Source organism: Scyliorhinus canicula, chromosome 17 (assembly GCF_902713615.1).
Source record: "Scyliorhinus canicula chromosome 17, sScyCan1.1, whole genome shotgun sequence".
NCBI classification, from domain to species: domain Eukaryota; kingdom Metazoa; phylum Chordata; class Chondrichthyes; order Carcharhiniformes; family Scyliorhinidae; genus Scyliorhinus; species Scyliorhinus canicula.
Genome location: NC_052162.1, coordinates 123,194,248 through 123,219,156, shown reverse-complemented (window position 1 = coordinate 123,219,156; position 24,909 = coordinate 123,194,248). Strand labels below are relative to the sequence as shown.

The 24,909-nt window shown below is 47.2% G+C and overlaps 1 protein-coding gene and 1 pseudogene across 1 annotated transcript; one reads left to right on the top strand and one right to left on the bottom strand.

Moving 5' to 3' along the window:
• The first annotated feature begins 898 nt into the window (after positions 1–898).
• On the top strand, positions 899–2,915 carry LOC119951583 (gastrula zinc finger protein XlCGF49.1-like). Its single transcript, XM_038774767.1, has 2 exons — positions 899–907; positions 1,088–2,915. Exons 1-2 carry the CDS (start codon positions 899–901, stop codon positions 1,811–1,813), a joined length of 735 nt encoding a protein of 244 aa, XP_038630695.1. The 3' UTR covers positions 1,814–2,915.
• Positions 2,916–14,380: 11,465 nt separating this feature from the next.
• The window catches only part of LOC119951582, a 60,640-nt pseudogene continuing 50,111 nt past the window's right edge, over positions 14,381–24,909 (bottom strand).

Genomic DNA, 24,909 nt, shown 5'->3' with positions numbered 1-24,909 from the left:
GAGTGCGCTGCCTGCGAAGCGGAGAATCCCGCCGACCGAGAATCCAGCCCATGGTCTCCGCTGGATGCTTCCCCTCATTATATCCTCCACAGCAGACGCCATCCCCCTGGCACTACACTCACCTGGAGCATCTCAACAACAAGGATCCCACATCAGACTCCTATTCATTGGCTACAGCTTCAAATTCCTAGGTGTGCACATGACCAACAATCTGTCCTGATCTACCCACGTCGACGCTACGACTAAGAAAGCACAACAGCGCTGATACTTTCTCAGGAAACAATAGAAATTTGGCAAATCCACATTGACTCTGACCATAGGTGCACCATAGAAAGCATCCTGTCTGGCTGCAGCATCACCTGATACTCTTAGCCCAGATACTCCGCCCCTCCGAGTCCCGCCCTTGGAGACTAGGCCGTGAATCCTGAGGTAAGGTTGTTATACTTACTGCTCCAATACTCCATCCCTCCCTGGAGACTAGGTTTGGGGAATAGATATTGGAGACGAGGTATTGGGGAATCAGAGAGGAAAGAATGTTATACAGAAACTAGAATTATTTGTTCTGAATTTCTATCCAATACTGAGTTGACTTTGTAAACTCCTTCTGCAGGATATTACAAGAGGAGGAATTACAGACAGAAATCTCAAACGTTACGTCTTGATGTGACAGAGCCACTTGATTCATTGGGATCTGAATATCATCGGCCTTTGATTCCAGAATAATTCATGTTTACCCAATCTCGAGGCTTCAAAACATTTAAACATCAGTGTGACTGGAAAAGCACCGAGACACACACACCCGAGTGAGAGTGTTCCAGAGCACTGACTGTGGAAAGAGCTTTAACCAGTTACACAGCCTGAAAAACATCGCACCATTCACAGCGGGTAGGGACAGTACATGTGTTCTGTGTGTGGACGAGGCTTCAACTGATCGTCAAACCTGGAGAGACACGAGGAGACCCAAAACATGGAGAAACCGTGGAAATGTGGGGACTGTGGGAAGGGATTCAGAGTCCCATCTCTGCTGGAAGCTCATCGACGCAGTCACACTGGGGAGAGGCCGTTCACCTGCTCTGTGTGTGGGAAGGGATTCAGTCGGTTATCTGACCTGCGGATACATCAGCGAGTTCACACTGGGGAGAGGCCGTTCACCTGCTCCCAGTGTGAGAAGGGATTCAGTCGGTTATATGCCCTGCGGATACATCAGCGAGTTCACACTGGGGAGAAGCCATTCACCTGCTCCCAGTGTAGGAAGGGATTTACTCAAATCTCCAGCCTCATGTCACACCAGCGAATTCACACTGGGGAGAAGCTATTCATCTGCTTACAGTGTGGGAAGAGTTTTAGACAGTTATCCAGCTTGAAGTCACATCAGCGAGGTCACACTGGGGAGAGGCCATTCACCTGCTCTCAGTGTGGGAAAGGATTCGCTCAGTTATCCCACCTGCAGACACACCAGCGAGTTCACACTGGGGAGAAGCCGTTCTCCTGCTCTCAATGTGGGACGCGATTCGCTCATTTATCTAGTCTGAAGACTCACCAGCGAGATCACACTGGGGAGAGGCCGTTCACCTGCTCTGTGTGTGAGAAGGGATTCACTCGGTTATCTAACCTGAAGACACACCAGCGCATTCACACTGGGGAGAAGCCGTTCACCTGCTCCCAGTGCGAGAAGGGATTTAGTGATTCATCCACCCTGCGGACACACCAGCGGGTTCACACTGGGGAGAGGCCGTTCACCTGCTCTCCATGTGGAAAGAGATTCATTCAGTCATCCAACCTGCAGAGACACCAGCGAGTTCACACTGGGTAGAGGCCATTCACCTCCTCTGAATGTGGGAAGGGATTTTGTGATTCATCGTACCTGCTGAGACAGCAACAAGTTCACAAGTGATTACAGGGGTTGGATTTTGCTGTTATTGTTGCTACTCTCAATTACACCCAGAACAGCATTGTGTTCATTCTGACAGTTGGTCAGTGGGGATGGTTGGAGAGATTCCTCTGCTGGACTGGCCGGTCTCACGACTTTGCCTCTTGTCAGCTGACGCTCTTTGAGCCTTGTTGCGAATACCTGGTTTCAAATTTCACAAGGATCATAGAGTGAAGGGGTGTTTCGAAGTGAAAAGATATTCAGTTTTCATTTCTGTTTGGATACCCTAAAATCATGCCACATTGCCATGAAGATGGGCCGTAATTTATCTGGGTGTTTCTTGCAGAACCCAACAGGGTAAGAGGGGCAACTTGTCCAAGGTGGAATGGGAGACAGGGAATAGCTAATATTTAAGGAATTATTACATATTTACCAGGGGCTCTCTCTATTGATTTTTTTGTGGTATACAGAAGAAGGATCAGTGTGTACATACATACACGGTTGTTCTTTCTGTCGCATTATTCACAGTGGCGGTTATGTTTTCCTGTTTTCCGTTCCCCACTGTTTATTTTTGTTCCGGCTGTCGTCGTCCACCCCCCCCCGTTTCTCATTCTTCTTTTGTTGGCCGTGGTTGGGCTCCATGTCTCCCTGCCCCCCTCTCATTTCCCTGTCCCACCCCCTCTTCAGTACTGTGTCATGGCTACCCTCTCCTAATCTTTGTCTTCTCAGCTGTTGGCTACAAACAGGTCTTGGAACATTCGAGTGAACAGCTCCCACGTTTTGTGGAAGCCCTCTTCCGACCCTCGGATGGCAAACTTAATTTTTTTCCATTTGGAGAAATTCCGAGAGGTTGGACAGCCAGTCTGCAGCTTTGGATGGTGCTGCTGACTGCCAGCCAAGTAGGATTCTCCAGCGAGCGATTAGAGAGGCAAAGGCCAGGTCGTCGGCCCTCCTCCCCTTGAATAGATCTGGCTGGTCTGATACCCCCGAAGACTGCCACTTTCGGGCATGGCTCCACCCTCATCCCCACCACTTTGGACATGGCCTCGAAGAGGGCTGTCCAGTACTCCACAAGACCAGAACATGTGGGCGTGGTTGGCGGGGCCTCTTTGGCACCGTTCACATCTATCCTCCACCTCCGGGAAGAAGCTGCTCATTTGGGTTCTGGTTAAGTGGGCTCTGTGTAAAATCTTTAGCTGCACTTGGCTTAGTCTTGTGCATGTGGAGGTGGGGTTGACCCTGTGCAGTGCTTCGCTCCAGAGTCCCCACTGTATTTCAAATGCTACGTCGTCCTCCCACTTCTCCCTTTTCTCATCCAGTTGGGTGTTGGCCTCCCTTAGCAGTTGTCCAGTTGTCCTCCAATTCACAATGTCTGCCCCCTCCCCTTGCCAGGCCCTTCCCCCTTGCACGAGATGCACCCCAGATGCTTCTCTGCACGCTTCCCGGTGCTAGCTGCCTCTTTAGTGTGGTGGCCCCCCCTCCCGTGGTGAGTTATGCATCCTCCCGTCACCCAATCCCTGGGCTCCCTGTCCACCATTCCCCACAGCTTCTACGCTCTGCTGCCCTCGTTCATACCTCCCTCACTTTCTCCTTGGTCCCCAGAACGAGGCAGTTCGCTCCCGCACAACGTGATCGATGTGGTGATGGTTCACAGTTGGCTGTACAGAATGTAAAAAATAAACACTAAGCATTAAGAGCCTTTTCCTTTGGGCTGTCCATCGCTGTCCCTGCTGTCGCTTATCCAGTCCGTCCTCCACGACAAAGTTGTCCGTGTCTGCAGGGACCGTGAAGAAGTGCTGCCTGCCTTGATACGTGACCCAGAGCTTGGCTGGGTGCAGCATCCCAAACCTCACGTCATTTTTGTACAGCATGGCCTTCACTATGTTAAATTCAGCCTGAGGCTTGGCCAGGTCAGCGCCAATGTCCTGATCAATCCGAATCCAGTGACCTTCCCAGCTGCAGTTTGTGGACTTCTGTCCCAGCGCAGGATTCTTTCCTGGTACCGGTGCATCTTGCTGATTATCGCCCTCGGCTGTTCCCTGAGGACTACACTTATCTTGATCCAACCTCTGGCTGTTCACCGTCTCCCTTCAGAATGCTTTCTGCCCGTTCAGGGACATCCTGGACCCTGGCACCAGGGAGGCAACATCCCATCCTGGAGTCTCTTTCACGTCCAAAGAAGTACCTATTTACCCCTATAACTATTGCTGTCGTGCTCTTTGTCCCATCCTGCTTAACAACAGAGCCAGCCGTGGTGCCACTGCTCTGGCTGCTGCTCTTGTTATCCCCTGATAGGCCATTCCCCCCCAACAGTATCCAAAGCTGTATACTTGTTCGAGAGGAAGATGACCACAGGGGTTTCCTGCACTGACTGCCTGCCCCTTCTAGCGGTCACCTATCTATCTGTCTGCACCTTGGGTGTCGCCACATCACTAAAAATCCTGTCTATGATGCTTTCCACCACCTTCATGCTCCTAAGTGCATTCAACTGCTGTTCCAACCTATCCATGTGAGGAGCTACAATTGGGTGCACTCCCTGCAGGTGTAGTCGTCCGAGACGCTGCAAACGTCACTGATCTTCCACATCTCACAAGTACAGCACTTAACCCCACTGACCGACATTTCCATCACCAATTAAATCATTTAAGAAAAACTGGTGGAATGGTGGTCACGCCTTCTCCATGGGGAGCTATTTTTGGAGTCTCTGAGGATCCGGGTGTTTTGGTGGGGAAGGAGGCCGATGTTGTTGCTTTCATCTCCCTGTTAGCCCGGAGGAGAATTTTGCTAAACTGGCCGTCCTCAGATCCACCAAGTATCGGGTCATGGATGTGAGACCTTGCTGAGTTTCTTCATTTGGAGGGAATTAAGTTCACCATTAGAGGGAGAGATGAGGGGTTCTTCCTGAGGTGGAAGCTGTTCATCGACTTTTTCAAGAAGTATTAGAATGTCAGCCGGGGGGGGGGGGGGGGGGGAATGAAAAATGAAATGAAATGAAAATCGCTTATTGTCACAAATAGGCTTCAAATGAAGTTACTGTGAAAAGTCCCTCGTCGTCACATTCCGGCACCTGTTCGGGGAGGCTGGTACGGGAATCGAACCGTGCTGCTGGCCTGCCTTGGTCTGCTTTAAAAGCCAGCGATTTAGCTCTGTGCTAAACCAGCGCCATACCTACCTAAACTAGGGGAGGGTATAACTATTGGTTGTTAAGGGGCAGGGGATTACTCTATTTTATTTTTATAAAATTCTTTGTGAGTGTGGCTGATGTATATATGGGGGTTCCTGCTGTGTTATATTGCTGTAGTGTAAAATGCATTGTTAATATGTTATGCAGTGTTCAATGTTGTTTTGTGTTTTGGGCTGTTCCTGTTTTTTATTGTTTGTATTTTCTGGATATACCTTCAATAAATTATCTTTAAAAGGAAACACAGTCTGGTTGTTCAATTCGACCACTTATCGTGCAGTTCTCATATGTAATGCACCCGCAGTAATCTTCTGCTCTAATAGTCTTCTCTGGACACAACCAGTTTGTTCGCCCTCCTTTGCATTTCCTGAGGTTGACGGAGTATATTCTATCTCTCTTTTGGATTGCATTTTCAAGGGCATCCTTTAGTTTAACACCCCGTTCCCACAGCATCCCAAATAGTTCACCTGGAGAAGCTGATGTCATTCTCCCCTGCCCGGGGAATATGCAACAACATTCCCACTGGGAGTTTGAGGTTATCATTCTGAAAGGGAACACGACTGGCCAATGTCAGTTCCCCGAGGAGTTCAGCAGCTTGGTGGGCCGTTTTTATCCATGTTTTCAATTGAGCATTGCTCACCCAATCAGATACTTAGTGTGCATCAAGCTGGAGTCAGTTAGCCTGGAGGTTCTGCAACATGTGTGTTACATACATGTTACACGCCTGCACCCTGTGTATTTTCTGTGAAATCTCACCTTGTCTATCAATTAACTTGTTAATCATTGTTTGATATGGCTGCAACTGTTTAAGTTCCTTCCACACGAGCTGATTGACTCACTAGCTGAGGTCTGTAGCCATTCCAGCATCCTAGTTTATGTCCTTTACTGCAGCTCTCATTTGCCCTTTCATAACCTCAATCTCTTCTCTTATTTCTGCAATATCAAGGGAGTTAACAGTGGAAACTCCTGCCCATATCCTCAAACCACTAGTTCCACAAAGCCCGTCTGTTGTAACTTACGCATTTTCAGTCCACTCCCCCCAGAATTTCCTGCTCCAGGCTCACCAATAACTCCTGGCCATAGTTGTGCCGACTGATGAGATTAATCATAACTTTTACATATTCATATCCCGCTGCTATTGTCACTGATTCGTCAGCGGGGGTCAGGACTAACCCGTGTCCCATAGTGCGGCTAGTGATTTGCTCATCACATTCGGGCCTGGGGGTGCCCCTGGACCCGTGGTTGTATCCAAGCAGGGGTTTGCCGGTGTCACAGTGCTGGTGGTAAGTTTTGACCTGGTTCCAACCCTTATCTGGTGGGGTCCTTGCTTCCTACAATATCCCACTCAATCTTTGGGCTTCTGTGCTGACTGGCTTCCTGAATCTCTTCCCTGGTACTAAGCAGTCAATCTCTCACATGTATCACCTCTTGATTCTCAGTACATTTCGGTGCCTGGCAGTGTTCTATACAATACATTTCTATACAGTCCCCTCTAACTTTATATTTCACAATAGAGCGATTGGGGTTGTTGAGGGCACTGTGTTTTCTGCTCCATCATTTTAAAATACGCTGTCATCTTGCCTGGGGGTAAGGGTCCTGTGTCCCAGCTTTCCCTATTAGCTGTAATTCCCTTGATCCTGGGTTCCCGACTGATATAGGGCCGAGGTATTTCAGAACTGCAGGTAATTGGTATAAGCTGCCCCTCAGGACGTATAAAGTCCCATTGGTACATACATCCTGGGTCTCGTCATAATAAAAACCTATACCGCTCATTCCCATTATGTCTCTTATTGCATTTACAGTGGCCCGACACACCCACGTGACATTAGTATACATGTGATCATTGGTTTTCGTGTCAGTGATGTCCGGCTCCTTCTGTGTCTATTGCGAGATCGATGTCAGTGGTTGAAACCAGAGATGGGATGGGGTCCCAAAGCGCGCTGGCAATAGAATTCTGGAGGTAGAAATAGTCGCCTTCCTGATCTCAGTTAGTATTATATCATTTGTATCATTTCCAATCCCTCCTCTTCTTTGTCCTTTTGGTTCCGTTGTCCCATAACCTGGGCTACACTCGTGACCCACTTACAAATCCAGATGATTCCTTTCACAAATGCGGCTGCTGCAAATGCCACGGCTCCCCCCAGTTCCATGGGTTTGCTGACCCATTGGAGGGGTCTCTCAGTGATTATGGGACTACTCATTGGGGTATGATTTTAACTGTGTCCAGTGGGTTTTTCGTCTATTAGGACACGTTTGCCCAGTGACTATTACTTCATAGGGTCCCTCCCATCAAACCCCTCGTCCCTTTTTACCTGTCATGTGTTTGACCATTACCCTGTCCCCTGGCATGGGTAGTTTGGGGGTATCCTCTCCAGTCAGTTTGGTCCAGTCTCTATGCTGTTGCTGTGTGAGTATCTGACCTTTCAGGACAAGCAGGCAGTCTACCAGATCTTTCATACATTGGAGTACAGTTCCTGTGTTTATCTCGAGTTCCACCCCTCTGGTTATCACCTCCTCCGGGAGGCGCATTGCTCTTCCTGTCATTAACTCAAAAGGGGTTAATCCTGTTCCCCGGGCGGGGGTGGCTCTTTGACACAACAATATTGCGGGCAAGGCCCGTACCCAATTGTTCCCTTCCTTCAGCATGGCTTTGGCTGGGCTGTTTTTTAAGGTTCTGTTCATCCGCTCTACCATTCCCGAACTCTGAGGATAGTCTAGGATGTGGAATCTCTGCTGCATTTCCAAAACTTTACTGATGGGTCCCTTGGTCAGAATCCAGTTGGAGGGGCACCTCCCACCTTGGTATTATTTCATTAGCCAATATCAAAGCCATGGTGCCAGCGGCGGCGTCCTTACACAGGAATGATTCCACCCACCGGATGAATTGATGGATAACCAGCAGACAATGTTTTACCCTGTACTCGAGGCAAGGATCCAGGAAAATCTAGTTGCAGGTTTTCCAAGAGTCGCTTGGGCCGGGCTGACTGTCCATTTTGATCGTGCAGGATGGCCTGGTTCCACCAGGGCGCACTGTCTGCATCGTTGGCAGGAATTGGCCACATCCCTGACCATGAAGTATGGGGCTCACCCCCACATACTTCCTTGCTCCATCCAGATAAGGGAAGTGAGTTATATTCATAGACTCGATCTCACTGTATTTTCCACCAGAACCATTGACCTGCACGTCTTCTATTTGTTTATTCCAGTCATCGGATGTGGGGCATCACTGGCTGGGCCACATTTGTTGTCCATCCCTAATTGCCCTTGAACTGAATGGCTGCAGCTAAGAGTCAACCACATTGCTGAGGGTCTGAAGTCTCAAGTAGGCCAGACCAGGTCAGCATGGCAGATTTCCTTCTGTAAAGGACATCAGTGAACCAGATGGGTTTTGACTACAATCAGCAATGCTTTCATGGTCATCAACTTAAATTCCAGATTTTTTGTGACTTCAAATTTCACCATCTGCTGAACCTGGATCCCCACTGCATTACCCTGGGTCTCTGGATTACTGGTCTGGCTTTTGATTTCCTCGATGTGTCTTGTGAGCGATGAAGTCATTATAGCCGATAAGCCTGAGCTGTTATCGAGTTATATTTTGTTTTCCGTAAGTCCTGTACTTCCCACTAACGTGCAGACCAAACAGCTGCCTTGGTACTGTGTATAAACGTGTGTTATTGTAACTGCTCCTTCAGATATTTTGGTTCACTGAAGCATTCCCCTGCATGCTTGTAATAGAGACTCTCAAACTTTTCTAAAATAAATTTAGAGTACCCAATTCATTTTTTCCAATTAAGGGGCAATTTAATGTGGCCAATCCACCTGGCCTGCACATCATTGGGTTGTGGGGGAGAAACCCACGCAGACACGGGGAGAATGCAAACTCCACAGACAGTGACCCAGAGCCAGATCGAACCTGGGACCTCGACACCGTGAGGCAGCAGTGCTAATCACTGCGCCACCGTGCTGCCCAAGATTCCCAAACTTTAACCAACTCTGGACTCCGAGTGGCATTTATCCCACAACAACCTGGCTTCAGGAACAGGATCCACTGACGGCTCTGATTAAAGGAAAGTCCCCGTGGACAGCAGATACCGGGGTGAGTATTGTTTGTTTTATACCACCCGTGTGTTTAGTTCAGTCTGACTGACCACTGGGGCCTCCTCAGAACCTCAGGGATCTGTTTCTGGTTTGTTTTTTTGGCATCCATTCAAAGTAATTTCAATGCCTGGAACATTCCAGACAGAGAATTGTCGGTTTTACACCGTGGATGTGTTTGGGGGCAATGTTGAAGTCCCCGTGACCGAGAGGGTTTTGTTGCTGCTGACAAATTAAGGCACAAAGCTAAATGGGAAGCTAACCAGAAAGAGTTGGGCAGTTGCAGAGAGTTTGGCATGACTTCAGAGATCCCAAATAAGGGGTCATTTAGCATTATTGCCTCGATGGATCTGCACAGTAAAGCTCCAAATTGTGTGATCAATGTAGGAATTTCAGATATATTGTGTTATATATATTTGGTGCACTAGGGGTTAAAAGCCTGGGTTACTGTGTGACTGCTGTAGTCATGTTTATAAAAATCCTGGTTTGTTAAGCAGCTCGGCATTTTTAAGACAGAGGTGCAATTAAGGCATCGTAAAATCTTGGGTAATGTACTTTTTTATATAAAGAAGGTTCTCTAGTGAATAAATAATTGGATAAATTGTGTTTAAACTTGAATAATCAGATCTTGAAATCCAAGTGGCATAAGGGTGATGTAACTAATGGGAGGTGTGAGGGTATTAGGTATCTAGCAGGCCAGCAGTGTTTTAGTTTTTTGGCTGGAAAGTGAGCTGAGAAACATTTTCTGAAGAATTCAGCCAGCAATTGTGCATTATTCTGACAGGACTCCGGTTTCTTCAAAAGATCTCTATCCAATATTAAGCAAGTATGCTTGGGTCTGCTAACTGTATTTAAAGGTGGATTTTGACCAGAGATGGGTTTGTTTGAGTGCAGATAAAGATAGCAGTTAAGGGTTATTATTTCATTGTTTTGTTAAGCATTGTTTAATGGGTAATTGTCAGCTATTGTCTTTGTGATGCAAAAATTAGTAATAGTGTGTTAGTAATAAAGTTTGTATTAATATACCATATCGCTACATGTGTGTGAAATCACTCCTGGAGCGAAGTATCCTTTCCTTGCAGTCTTACAAATTGAATAAAATATTGGGGTTTCCCACAGTAGGAAAGGTCATTTTAATTTTTCGCGTCAATTTGAAATGAAATAATGAAAATTGCTTATTGTCACAAGTAGGCTTCAAATGAAGTTACTGTGAAAAGCCCCTAGTCGCCACATTCTGTTCGGGGAGGCTGTTACGGGAATTGAACCCGCGCTGCTGGCATGCCTTCAAAGCCAGCGATTTAGCCCTGTGCTAAGCAGCCTCTTTAGTGACTTTCTTGTGAATCTAAGTCAATAGATTTTAAAAAGCTGCATTTTTGCCAGGGTTCACCTCTGGGGGCAGTGTTTCTGTAACCTCCTCAGAAGGTGGCAGAAGTAGAAGGAAAATTTTGGAAGTTAAATAAGTTTGTCGATGTTTTGAACAATGTTTCAGAGTGTATGGTACTTCTGGGATCAGTTTTGTTCAAGTCGGGTTGTCTCCACCTGAAGGCAGAAGCTGCCGTGCTTTATTGGTACCATGGCAGGAAACTCAGGTGTTAGATTTGGAGGTAGGTGAGCACTTTAGTGATAGTTACCACAATTCGGTTACATTTACTATAGCGATGGAAAGGGATAGGTATATAACGGCAGGGCAAGAGTTATAGCTGGGGGAAAGACAATTATAATGGGATTAGGCAAGACTGAGGTTTCATCGGATGGGGAAGGAAACTGCAGGGGATGGGCACAATTGAAATGTGGAGCTTGTTCAAGGAACAGCTACTGCGTATCCTTGATAAGTATGTACCTGTCAGGCAGGGAGGAAGTGGTTGAGCGAGGGAACTGTGGTTTACTAAAGTCGTTGAATCACTTGTCAAGAGGAAGAAGGAGGCTTATGTAAAGATGAGACGTGAAGGTTCAGTTAGGGCACTCGACAGTTACAAGTTAGCTAGGAAGGACCTAAAGAGAGAGCTAAGAGCCAGGAGGGGACATGAGAGTCTTTGGCAGGTAGGATCAAGGATAACCCTAAAGCTTTCTTTAGGTATGTCAGGAATAAAAGAATGACTAGGGTAAGAGTAGGGCCAGTCAAGGACAGTAGTGGGAAGTTGTGCGTGGAGTCCGAGGAGATGGGAGAGGTGCTAAATGAATATTTTTCATCAGTATTCACACAGGAATAAGACAATGTTGTCGAGGAGAATACTGAGATACAGGCTACTAGACTAGAAGGGCTTGGGGTTCATAAGGAGGTGAAAATAGATAAGTCCCCTGGGCCGGATGGAATTTATCCTAGGATTCTCTGGGAAGCTAAGGAAGAGATTGCTGAGCCTTTGGCTTTGATCTTTATGTCATCATTGTCTACAGGAATAATGCCAGAAGACTGGAGGATAGCAAATGTTATCCCCTTGTTCAAGAAGGGGAGTAGAGATGACCCCAGTAACTATAGACCAGTGAGCCTTACTTCTGTTGTGGGAAAAGTCTTGGAAAGGTTTATAAGAGATAGGATTTATAATAATCTGGAACGGAATAATTTGATTAGCGATAATCAACACGGTTTTGTGAAGGGTAGGTTGTGCCTCACAAACCTTATTGAATTCTTTGAGAAGGTGACCAAACAGGTGGACGAGGGTAAAGCAGTTGGTGTGGTGTATATGGATTTCAGTAAAGCATTTGATGAGGTTCACCATGGTAGGCTATTGCAGAAAATACGGAGGCATGGGATTCAGGGTGATTTAGCAGTTTGGATCAGAAATTGGCTAGCTGGAAGAAAACAAAGGGTGGTGTTTGATGGGAAATGCTCAGCCTGGAGTTCAGTTACTAGTGGTGTACCACAAAGATCTGTTTTGGGTCCACTGCTGTTTATCATTTTTATAAATGACCTGGAGGAGGGCGGAGAAGGATGGGTGAGTAAATTTGCAGATGACACTAAAGTCGATGGAGTTGTGGACAGTGCGGAAGGATGTTGCAAGTTACAGAGGGACACAGATAATCATAGAATTTATCATAGAATTTACAGTGCAAAAGGAGGCCATTCGGCCCATCGAGTCTGCACCGGCTCTTGGAAATAGCACCCTACCCAAGGTAACATCTCCACCCTATCCCATAACCCAGTAAACCCACCTAACACTAAGAGCAATTTTGTACACTAAGGGCAATTTATCATGGCCAATCCACCTATCCTGCACATCTTTGGACTGTGGGAGGAAACCGGAGCACCCGGAGGAAACCCACGCACACACGGGGAGGATGTGCAGACTCCGCACAGACAGTGACCCAAGCCGGAATCGAACCTGGGACCCTGGAGCTGTGAAGCAATTGTGCTATCCACAGTGCTACCGTGCTGCCCCTGCAGAGCTGGGCTGACAGGTGGCAAATGGGAGTTTAATGCAGAAAAGTGTGAGGTGATTCATTTTGGAAGGAATAACAGGAAGACAGAGTACTGGGCTAATGGTAAGATTCTTGGTAGTGTGGATGAGCAGAGATCTCAGTGTCCATGCACATAGATCCCTGAAAGTTGCCACCCAGGTTGAGAGGGTTGTTAAGAAGGCGTAGGGTGTGTTAGCTTTTATTGGTAGAGGGATTGAGTTCCGGAGCCATGAGGTCATGTTGCAGCTGGACAAAACTCTGGTGCGGCCGCATTTGGAGTATTGCGTGCAGTTCTGGTCGCCCCATTATAGGAAGGATGAGGAAGCATTGGAGAGGGCGCAGAGATTTACCAGGATGTTGTCTGGTGTGGAGGGAAGATCTTATGAAGGAAGGCTGAGGGACTTGAGGCTGTTTTCGTTAGAGAGAAGGTTAAGAGGTGACTTAATTGAGGCATACAAGATGATCAGAGGATTAGATAGGGTGGACAGTGAGAGCCTTTTTCCTTGGATGGTGATGTCTAGCACGAGGGGACATAGCTTTAAATTGAGGGGAGATAGATATAGGACAGATGTCAGAGGTAGGTTCTTTACTCCGAGAGTAGTAAAGGCGTGGAATGCCCTGCCTGCAACAGTAGTGGACTCGCCAACATGAAGGGCATTTAAATGGTTATTGGATAAACATATTGATGATAAGGGAATAGTGTAGATGAAAAATGAAATGAAAATGAAAATCGTTATTGTCACGAGTAGGCTTCAATGAAGTTACTGTGAAAAGCCCCTAGTCGCCACATTCCGGCGCCTGTCCGGGGAGGCTGGTACGGGAATCGAACCGTGCTGCTGGCCTGCCTTGGTCTGCTTTAAAAGCCAACGGTTTAGCTGAGTGAGCTAAACCAGACCCTTTCGAGGGCTTTAGAGTGGGCTTTCGAGTGGTTTCACAGGACGGCGCAACATTGTGGGCCGAAGGGCCTGTACTGCGCTGTAATGTTCTATGTTCTAGTGTGGGTCTGACGTGACTTTACATCAACAACCTCACGGAGACAGTATGAACCCTGTCATAGTCAATGGGGCCGGGGCCTCACAGAAAGATGAAGATGTTTCCAAAGCTGGGACTGAGCTGCTGCAAAGTTGAATTGACAAATTGGATTGGCTGGGCACACAGACACGGCCGGATACTATCCTGGGAAAGGAGTTTACAAAAGTTATAACTGTCAGTACAGGATAAAAATTCAGAATAGATCATTCTATCTTCTCTGGAACATTCTTTCCTCTCTCATTCTCCAAAGCTGTAAATCTCCATCCCACACACTCTCCCTCCATTCTCACTCTGCTGTATCTAATATTCACCCTCCCAATTCTCCTGAAGGTGCTGATTCAGGCTGATTGACAGATCCAAGCTCACTGCTTCCTGTCCTGGACATAGAGACCTGAAAATCTTCATGCAGGCTGCATCTGTAAATAGATATCTGTATATTTATTGAGCTAAAGATATGTGTAATATTCACAGTATTACTTGAACAGAGATACAGGGGTGATGTGAGGAAGAGCTTTATTAGACAGCGAGTTGTCATGAACGGGACCTCGCTGCCTACGAGGATGGTAGAAGTGGAGACAATCAACAATTTCCAAATTAAAATGCTTGCACTCTTGAAGGAAATAAACTGACAGGGAACGGGGATAGAGAGGGGATGGGACAGATTGGATTGTTCTACAGAGAGTCTGGACTCGAGTTATTGAATGGACTCCCTCTGTGCTGAAGGACTCTAAGACTGGAGATATATAACAGAGCTACAGTACTATATTACAAGACTACAAATAGTAAAAATTCATTTCATTACAGAATCATAAATATCATATTTAATACATACCACATCATAAAACATCTAATCCGTATTATATCATAGCACTTGACACATTTCTGTCCGATATTAGTTTACAGTCCTCTTCAATGTCATCCAACTCCTGGGAAACCAGCCCAGCCCTTTAATTGTGAACATTCGGAAAGAGACCATCCTTTTAGCCAGACAAATAAATGTCAAGAGGGAGTGAAGGATTTCAGAATGAACATGGTTCGATCCTGGATGTGATTAACAGCAACACCAACAGCAGAATCTGACCCCGTGTAATCACTTGTGAACTTGTTGGTGTGACTGCTGGTGGGATAACTAAGAGAATCCCTTCCCACACACAGAGCAGGGGAAAGGCCTCTTCCCGGTGAGGACTCGCTGGTGCCTCTGCAGGTTTGATGAATGAGTGAATCCCTTTCCACACACACAGCAGGTGAATGGTCTCTCCCCAGTGTGAACTCACTGGTGTGTCATGAAGTTGAATGAATTGGTGAAGCCCTTCCCACAGTCGGAACAGGTGAATGGCTCTCCCCGGTGTGAACTCACTGATGTACCCGCAGGTTAGATGACGTTTTAGAGTGAGAGCAGCTGAACGGTCTCTCCTCAGTGTGAATCCGCTGGTGGGCTGTCAGATGCCGAGAGCTTTTGAAGCTGCTCCCAGTTAGAGCATTTAAAAGGTCTCTCATTGGTGTGAGTGACATTGTGGATTAGCAGGTGGGCTGACTGAGCGAATCCTTTCCCACACACGGAGCAGATGAACGGCCTCTCCCCAGTGTGAACTGGCTGGTGTCTATGCAGACCTAATAATCGAGTGAATCCCTTCCCACACACGGAGCAGGTGAATGGCCTCTCCCCGGTGTGAAGTCGCTGGTGTACCAGCAGGCTATTTGACTGAATGAAACTCTTCCCACACACAGAGCATCTGAACGGCTTCTCACCCGTGTGAATGCGCTGGTGTACCAGCAGGCTGGATGAATGAGTGAATCCATCCCCACATTGAGAGCAGATGAACGGCCTCTCCCCAGTATGAACTCGCTGGTGTGCCTGCAGATGGGACAACTGAGTGAATCCCTTTCCACACTCAGTGCAGGTGAATGGCTTCTCCCCCGTGTGAACTCGCTGATGTCTCTGCAGATTGGCTAACTGAGTGAATCCCTTCCCACACTCAGTGCAGGTGAATGGCCTCTCCCCAGTGTGAACTCTCTGGTGTGTCTGCAGTTTGACTGAATCACTGAATTCCTTCCCACACTGAGAGCAGGTGAAAGGCATTTCCCCAGTATGTCCACGTTGATCAGATTCCACCAGACAGGCATCCAAATTTGTTCCCACAATTCCTGTGTTCCCACAGTTACTGCATGATAAAGGTGTCCCCAGATTCAACAGTATGTTGAAAGTTCGCTCACATATAGAAAACGGGTAGTGTTTCCCTCCATTGTAAACGGTGCAATGTTTTTCAGGCTGTGTAACTGGTTAAAGCTCTTTCCACAGTCAGTGCTCTGGAACACTCTCACTCGGGTGTGTGTGTCTCGGTGCTTTTCCAGTCACACTGATAATTAAAATCTTTTGAAGCCGTCAGAACAGAGAAACGTTTTTCCTTCTAGCTTTAAAAGCCGATGATATTCTGGTCCCAGCGAATGGAGCGACTCCAGATCTTGATGTGACGTTTGGTTTGAGATTTCAATCTGTAGATCCTAACCTTCTGATATCCTGTAAAAGATGTTTACAAAAGACATCACTGTCAGTCCAGGTCAGAAATTCAGAACAGACAATTCTAGTTTCTCTGGAACATTCTTTCCTCTCTCATTCCCCAAAAGGTGTAAGTCTCCATCCCACACACCCTCCCTCCATTCTCACTCTGCTGTATCTAATATTCACCCTCCCAATTCTCCTGAGGGGCTGATTCATGAGGGATCCAGGCTCACTGTTTCTTGTTGAAGAGGTGAAAATCTTCATCCAAGCATCTATTGGTTAGAGATAAAGGGGGAATCTATAATAATCTTTATTATTACAAATAGGCCTACATTAACACTGCAATGAAGTTACTGTGAAAATCCCCCAGTCGCCACTCTCCGGCACCTATTTGGCTACAGAGGGAGAATTCAGAATGTCCAATTGACCTAACAAGCAAATCTTTCGGGACTTATGGGAGGGAACCCACGCAGACACGGGGAGAACGTGCAGACTCCGCACAGTGACCCAAGCTGGTAATCGAACCCTGGTCCTGAGTGCTGTGAAGCAACAGTGCTAACAACTGTGCTGCCGTATCACCCTGAGGAAGGATTTAATTTTGGTAGCGAGTGGTCAAGACGTTGAATTTGCTGTCTACGATGGATGTGGAAGTGGAGACGAAATATTGAATTGAAAATAAAATTGACCAGTATTTGAAGGAAATTAATTTGCAGGAGAACGGGGATATCGAGGGGGGAATAGAACTGACTTGTTTGTTGGTAAGAGAATCGATATGGACTCGAGTTACTGAATGGATTTGTTCTGTGCTATAATGACTAGGACTGAAAATATATAACTACAGTATTATATTGCGCAACTAGAAATAGTAATAAATGTATTTTATTAACCATAAATAGTATTTCTATTATGTACCATATAACAGCAGATATATCTCCGGCCTATATTAATTTACTGTCTCCTTAGAAGGGGATTAAGACGCTAAAAGATTTGTTTCTTCAGGGTCGGTTTGCAGGATTGAGGGAGCTGGAAGCGAAATATGGGCTGGAACAGGGAGAAATGTTTAGGTATATGCAGGTTCGGGACTTTGCCAGGAAGGAGATACGGAGCTTCCCGGAGGAACCGGCTTCCACATTGCTGGAGGAGGTGCTGACGACAAGGGGACTGGAGAAGGGGACAGTGTCAGTGGTGTATGGAGCTATTTTGGAAAAGGATAAGGCACCACTAGAAGGGATCAAAGCAAAGTGGGAGGAAGAGCTGGGGGAGGTTATGGAGGAGGGTGTCTGGTGTGAGGTGCTCCAGAGAGTAAATGCCTCTACATCATGTGCGAGGTTGGGGTTGATACAACTGAAGGTTGTATATAGAGCGCACCTCAAGAGGGCGAGGATGAGCCAATTTTTTGAAGGGGTAGAAGATGTGTGTGAGCGTTGCCGGGGGGGGGGGGGGGGGGGGGGGGGCCTAATCACGTTCATATGTTTTGGTCCTGTCCAAAGCTTGGGGAGTATTGGAAGGCGGTGTTTAGGGTAATTTCCAAGGTGGTGCATGTGAAGCTGGACCCGGGTCCCCGGGAGGCCATATTCGGGGTGTCGGACCAGCCAGGGTTGGAAACGGGGGCGGAGGCAGATATCATAGCCTTCGCCTCGTTGATCGCCCGAAGGCGGATCCTGCTGGGATGGAGAGCGGCCTCTCCACCCTGTGCCCTGGCGTGGCAAGGGGACCTGTTGGAACACTTGAGAAGGTTAAGTTTGAACTGTGGGGAAGCTCGGAGGGGTTCTACAATTCATGGACACTATTTATTATGCACTTTCAAGAACTGGATAACATCGAACATTAGTTGGGGGGGTGGGAGGGAGGGGGGCCGTGTGTGTTAAGGATGACTATGATTCCTTTTTTTGTCATTTGTTTATGTAAACATGCGGACTGATGTTTGGGGGTTGGTGGGAGGACGGGATTGTTGTTATTGTTATGGGATTGACATATCTGTTGCTGATTATTGTTTGTTGTTGGTGGGTGTAAATTCAGGAGAAAAATTGTGAAAAAGGAGAGTAAAAATATTTAAAAAAAAATAAATTCAGAACAGACAATTGTAGTTTCTCTGGCACATTCTTTCCTTTCTCATTCCCCAAAAGCTGTGTCTCCCCGGGCTGTCCCGTTGGGGTTCTTTGCAGATATAGCGTCTCATTAGTCCACCTCATTCGCCTCATATCAGAAGCATGCCGGACAGTGGCGTGCAGAGGGGGGGGCCGACGGTGCGCTGGCCCCGGGCATCGATTGGATGGGGGCAGCAGCGTGAAGAGAACGGAGCACCTACCGCGGTCGGCCAGAGCGCGCCTGCGCACCGCGGGTGGCCAGAGCGCGCCTGCGCACCGCGGTCGGCCAGAGCGCGCCTGCGCACCGCGGGCGGCCGGCCTGCGCCGGAGTGAACAAAAAGGGCGCGAATTCTTCTCCCGAATCGATGGCAATCAATGCCACCATGGGTGAGTTTTATTTATTCTTTATCTTTATCTTTTGATCCATTTTTAAACTCTTCTCTGCACCCTCTCTATAGTTGTCAACTTTACTAAACTGTCGTGCCCAGAATTTGACATTTGGGCCAGGGGCACCCATTTGGGACAGAACCAGTATTTTATGAAGATTCATCATGGCCTCTTAACTTTTGCCCTCTTACCCTTTATACTTAAAGCCCAGGGTCCTATAAATGGGAGATTCTCAGAGACAGGGGCAGCACGGTAGCATGGTGGTTAGCATAAATGCTTCACAGCTCCAGGGTCCCAGGTTCGGTTCCCGGCTGGGTCACTGTCTGTGCGGAGTCTGCACGTCCTCCCCGTGTATGCGTGGGTTTCCTCCGGGTGCTCCGGTTTCCTCCCACAGTCCAAAGATGTGCGGGTTAGGTGGATTGGCCATGCTAAATTGCCCGTAGTGTCCTAAAAAAGTAAGGTTGGGGGGGGGGGGGGGGGGGTTGTTGGGTTACGGGTATAGGGTGGATACGTGGGTTTGAGTAGGGTGATCATTGCTCGGCACAACATCGAGGGCTGAAGGGCCTGTTCTGTGCTGTACTGGTCTATGTTCTATGTTCTACTTGACTGCAAGCTGCTGGAGCTCGGATCTTGAACAGAGCTTTATATCTGGATTTGGAGACCCTTTATGCACTGGCATAGTGCACAAACAGGCCCCACATGAGCAGGGTTTTGTGAAGAAGAAGTGATCTGGAAATGTGTCGACTGTGAAAATTATATTTGTGGAAATTGGGTGAAGTAATGCCGGTGTTTGATGAGACTTGGTGCTAAAGCTTTAGAGAAATGAAGATGGAATTTGAAGATGATTTGAAGAAGTTCAACGTTTTGAAGGATATTGTGGCTGAAATGAATGCGATACGTGCTGAATGGGCTGATTGAGAAATGTGTGAGATATGTCTTTGTATCTGCTATGTGTAATTTATCGGTCATATTATTGCAATTTTCCTGTTAATTCATGTTTAATTTACGTTGATTTCGGTGTGATTGCTAATATAAAAGTGAAGTCTTGTATATTGGTCTTAGTTGGGTTGTTTGTAGTTTGTTTCCACAAGGGTCATAACAGTATTTCCATGATGTTGCTGCTCGTATCCTTCTCCATGGGGGTTGCAGAGGAGGGAGGCACAACTTTCGAGACATAACATCTCACCCATTGCTGCAAAGCAAAATGACTGAAGAAGAGAACAATATCCCTAGAATCCCAGCGCTAAGGGGAAATTGACTAACTCTTACAGCGCAATTTAACCTCAGGCAGCCGTCCTATACCTTAGAGATGACCTAGAGGCAGCTTGGGGCCTGTCGTGAAGGTGAGTGAGTGCCTTTAAATTTGCTTATCTTTCACCGGGAGCAGGGTTTGAGGGAATATCAGGTAAGCTCTTTGTTTCTTTTTCTTCTTCTTGTTTTTTTTTAAATCTAGAGGTGATGTCAGGGAAGGCAGTACAATGCTCCTCCTGCAGAATGTTTGAGGTCAGGGACGCCGTCAGTGTCCCTGCTGATTTCATCTGTGGGAAGTGCACCCAACTCCAGCTCCTCAAAAACCGTGTTAGAGACCTGGAGCTTGAGCTGGATGAACTTCGGATCATTCGGGAGGCAGAGGGGGTCATAGATAGGAGCTTCAGGGAAGTAGTTACACCAAAGACTGGAGATAGATGGGTAACTGTAAGAGGGACTGGGAAGAAGCAGTCAGTGCAGGGACCCCCTGCGGTCGTTCCCCTGAGTAACAAGTATACCGTTTTGGATACTTGTGGGGGGGACGACTTACCAGGGGTAAGCCATGGGGTACGGGCCTCTGGCACGGAGTCTGTCTCTGTTGCTCAGAAGGGAAGGGGGGAAAGGAGTAGAACATTAGTAATTGGGGACTCAATAGTCAGGGACACAGATAGGAGATTTTGTGGGAGCGAGAGAGACTCACGTTTGGTATGTTGCCTCCCAGGTGCAAGGGTACGTGATGTCTCGGATCGTGTTTTCCGGGTCCTTAAGGGGGAGGGGGAGCAGCCCCAAGTCGTAGTCCACATTGGCACTAACAACATAGGTAGGAAAGGGGACAAGGATGTCAGGCAGGCCTTTAGGGAGCTAGGATGGAAGCGCAGAGCGAGAACAAACAGAGTTGTTATCTCTGGATTGTTGCCCGTGCCACGTGATAGTGAGATGAGGAATAGGGAGAGAGAGCAATTAAACACGTGGCTACAGGGATGGTGCAGGCGGGAGGGATTCAGATTTCTGGATAACTGGGGCTCTTTCTGGGGAAGGTGGGACCTCTATAGACAGGATGATCTACATCTGAACCTGAGGGGCACCAATATCCTGGGGGGGAGATTTGTTAGTGCTCTTTGGGGGGGGTTTAAACTAATTCAGCAGGGGCATGGGAACCTGGATTGTAGTTTTGGGGTACGGGAGATTGAGAGTATAGAGGTCAGGAGCACAGATTTGACTTTGCAGGAGGGTGCCAGTGTTCAGGTAGGTGGTTTGAAGTGTGTCTACTTCAATGCCAGGAGGATACGAAATAAGGTAGGGGAACTGGCAGCATGGGTTGGTACCTGGGACTTTGATGTTGTGGCCATTTCAGAGGCATTGATAGAGCAGGGACAGGAATGGTTGTTGCAGGTTCCGGGGTTTAGGTGTTTTAGTAAGCTCAGAGAAGGGGGCAAAAGAGGGGGAGGTGTGGCGCTGCTTGTCAAGGAGAGTATTACAGTGGCGGAAAGGATGCTAGATGGGGACTCTTCTTCCGAGGTAATATGGGCTGAGGTTAGAAACAGGAAAGGAGAGGTCACCCTGTTGGGAGTTTTCTATAGGCCACCTAATAGTTCTAGGGATGTAGAGGAAAGGATGGCGAAGATGATTCTGGAAAAGAGCGAAAGTAACAGGGTAGTTGTTATGGGAGACTTTAACTTTCCAAATATTGACTGGAAAAGATATAGTTCGAGTACACTAGATGGGTCGTTCTTTGTACAATGTGTGCAGGAGGGTTTCCTGACACAATATGTTGACAGGCCAACAAGAGGCGAGGCCACATTGGATTTGGTTTTGGGTAATGAACCAGGCCAGGTGTTAGATCTGGAGGTAGGTGAGCACTTTGGAAACAGTGACCACAATTCGGTGACCTTTACGTTAGTGATGGAAAGGGATAAGTATACCCCGCAGGGCAAGAGTTATAGCTGGGGGAAGGGCAATTATGATGCCATTAGACATGACTTAGGATGTGTAGGTTGGAGAAGTAGGCTGCAAGGGTTGGGCACACTGGATATGTGGAGCTTGTTCAAGGAACAGCTATTGCATGTTCTTGATAAGTACGTACCAGTCAGGCAGGGAGGAAGGGGTCGAGCGAGGGAACCGTGGTTTACCAAAGAAGTGGAATCTCTTGTTAAGAGGAAGAAGGAGGCCTATGTGAAGATGAGGCATGAAGTTTCAGTTGGGGCGCTTGATAGTTACAAGGAAGCGAGGAAGGATCTAAAGAGAGAGCTAAGACGAGCAAGGAGAGGACATGAGAAGTCTTTGGCAGGTAGGATCAAGGAAAACCCAAAAGCTTTCTATAGATATGTCAGGAATAAAAGAATGACTAGGGTAAGAGTAGGGCCAGTCAAGGACAGTGGTGGGAAGTTGTGTGTGGAGGCTGAGGAGATAAGCAAGATACCAAATGAATACTTTTCGTCAGTATTCACTCAGGAAAAAGATAATATTGTGGAGGAGAATTTTGAGACCCAGGCTATTAGAATAGATGGCATTGAGGTGCGTAGGGAAGAAGTGTTGGCAATTCTGGACAAGGTGAAAATAGATAAGTCCCCGGGGCCTGATGGGATTTATCCTAGGATTCTCTGGGAAGCCAGGGAAGAGATTGTTGAGCCTTTGGCTTTGATTTTTAGGTCATCATTGGCTACAGGAATAGTGCCAGAGGACTGGAGGATAGCAAATGTGGTCCCTTTGTTCAAGAAGGGGAGTAGAGATAACCCCGGTAACTATAGGCCGGTGAGCCTAATGTCTGTGGTGGATAAAGTCTTGGAGAGGATTATAAAAGATACAATTTATAATCATCTAGATAGGAATAATATGATTAGGGATAGTCAGCATGGTTTTGTGAAGGGTAGGTCATGCCTCACAAACCTTATCGAGTTCTTTGAGAAGGTGACTGAACAGGTAGACGAGGGTAGAGCAGTTGATGTGGTGTATATGGATTTCAGTAAAGCGTTTGATAAGGTTCCCCACGGTCGGCAATTGCAGAAAATACGGAGGCTGGGGATTGAGGGTGATTTAGAGATGTGGATCAGAAATTGGCTAGTTGAAAGAAGACAGAGAGTGGTAGTTGATGGGAAATGTTCAGAATGGAGTTCAGTTACGAGTGGCGTACCACAAGGATCTGTTCTGGGGCCGTTGCTGTTTGTCATTTTTATAAATGACCTAGAGGAGGGCGCAGAAGGATGGGTGAGTAAACTTGCAGACGACACTAAAGTCGGTGGAGTTGTAGACAGTGCGGAAGGATGTTGCAGGTTACAGAGGGACATAGATACGCTGCAGAGCTGGGCTGAGAGGTGGCAAATGGAGTTTAATGTGGAGAAGTGTGAGGTGATTCACTTTGGAAAGAATAACAGGAATGCGGAATATTTGGCTAATGGTAAAATTCTTGGTAGTGTGGATGAGCAGAGGGATCTCGGTGTCCATGTACATAGATCCCTGAAAGTTGCCACCCAGGTTGATAGGGTTGTGAAGAAGGCCTATGGTGTGTTGGCCTTTATTGGTAGAGGGATTGAGTTCCGGAGCCATGAGGTCATGTTGCAGTTATACAAAACTCTAGTATGGCCGCATTTGGAGTATTGCGCACAGTTCTGGTCGCCTCATTATAGGAAGGACGTGGAAGCTTTGGAACGGGTGCAGAGGAGATTTACCAGGATGTTGCCTGGTATGGAGGGAAAATCTTATGAGGAAAGGCTGATGGACTTGAGGTTGTTTTCGTTAGAGAGAAGAAGGTTAAGAGGTGACTTAATAGAGGCATACAAAATGATCAGAGGGTTAGATAGGGTGGACAGCGAGAGCCTTCTCCCGCGGATGGAGGTGGCTAGCACGAGGGGACATAGCCTTAAATTGAGGGGTAATAGATATAGGACAGAGGTCAGAGGTGGGTTTTTTACGCAAAGAGTGGTGAGGCCGTGGAATGCCCTACCTGCAACAGTAGTGAACTCGCCAACATTGAGGGCATTAAAAAGTTTATTGGATAAGCATATGGATGATAAGGGCATAGTGTAGGTTAGATGGCCTTTAGTTTTTTTCCATGTCGGTGCAACATCGAGGGCCGAAGGGCCTGTACTGCGCTGTATCGTTCTATGTTCTAAAGATAAAGAGGTCAGTGAATAGCTCTAGAACGGGTGCAACTACGTTTTCTATAGGTTTTTTGGTGATATTTAATGAAATATTTACGTGGGGCTTTGGGGCATACAATCAAGATTTGCCCCGGGCATCACCAGACCTCTGCACGCCACTGATGCCGGAGCTTGGGAGAAATTATACCGGGATTGGTAAAACCTGGTGAACACCCCTGAGAGATGGGACCCTGCCCTCTTTCATTGTTCTGTAAGTATGGCGTACATATCTATCCCCGCGATATCTTCCGTCGATTTCCCCCGCGTCTCGTTCTGCTTAATTATCCATGCTGCCGCCTCCGTTATATTAAAGAGCACTGATCTCAGGGGTATTCCCCCTTTTGCATCGATTGGTACATGGGCAAACACCCAACAGCTAGAGACATCGATGCCTTTCGCATATGCATATGACATGTACAAGTAGGTATTTACATGCAAGTCCCGTTAATTCTGTGCTGGGAGTCTATTCCCGGTTACTACCATCAAACATATTATCATTATTACAGCAAACATCATGGGTCTTCTGCAGCTCTTCGGAATTTTGGTTGTGTGGAGTTATCGGATTTGAACATAAATACATATTTTTACTCTCGGTATACTTTTAATTGTGTCCAATGTTTCCATGATCCCATACCCTCTATGTCCACACATACACAGGTATCCCCACTGATCAGAACTTGGTGCGGTCCCGTCCATCTGGGGGCGATCCCAGGCTTTTCAGGTAGCACCTTTACCATCACCTTCGTCCCTGCTGTAGGGACATCAGGGAATGCGGTCCAGAAAATGTCCAGATTTTTATCCTCCGTCTCCTGTCCAGTCCACACTGGCTGCCGCATTTCCTTTCACTGATTACTGAGCTTTAATATGTATCTACGCGTCCTGTCCCTTATCGGACTATTTCTTCTCCCCTGTTATTATTCCCTGTGCACATCTACCCATTGCTGCTGTTTCTCCCCTAGAGCCTTTGTCAGGGCAGT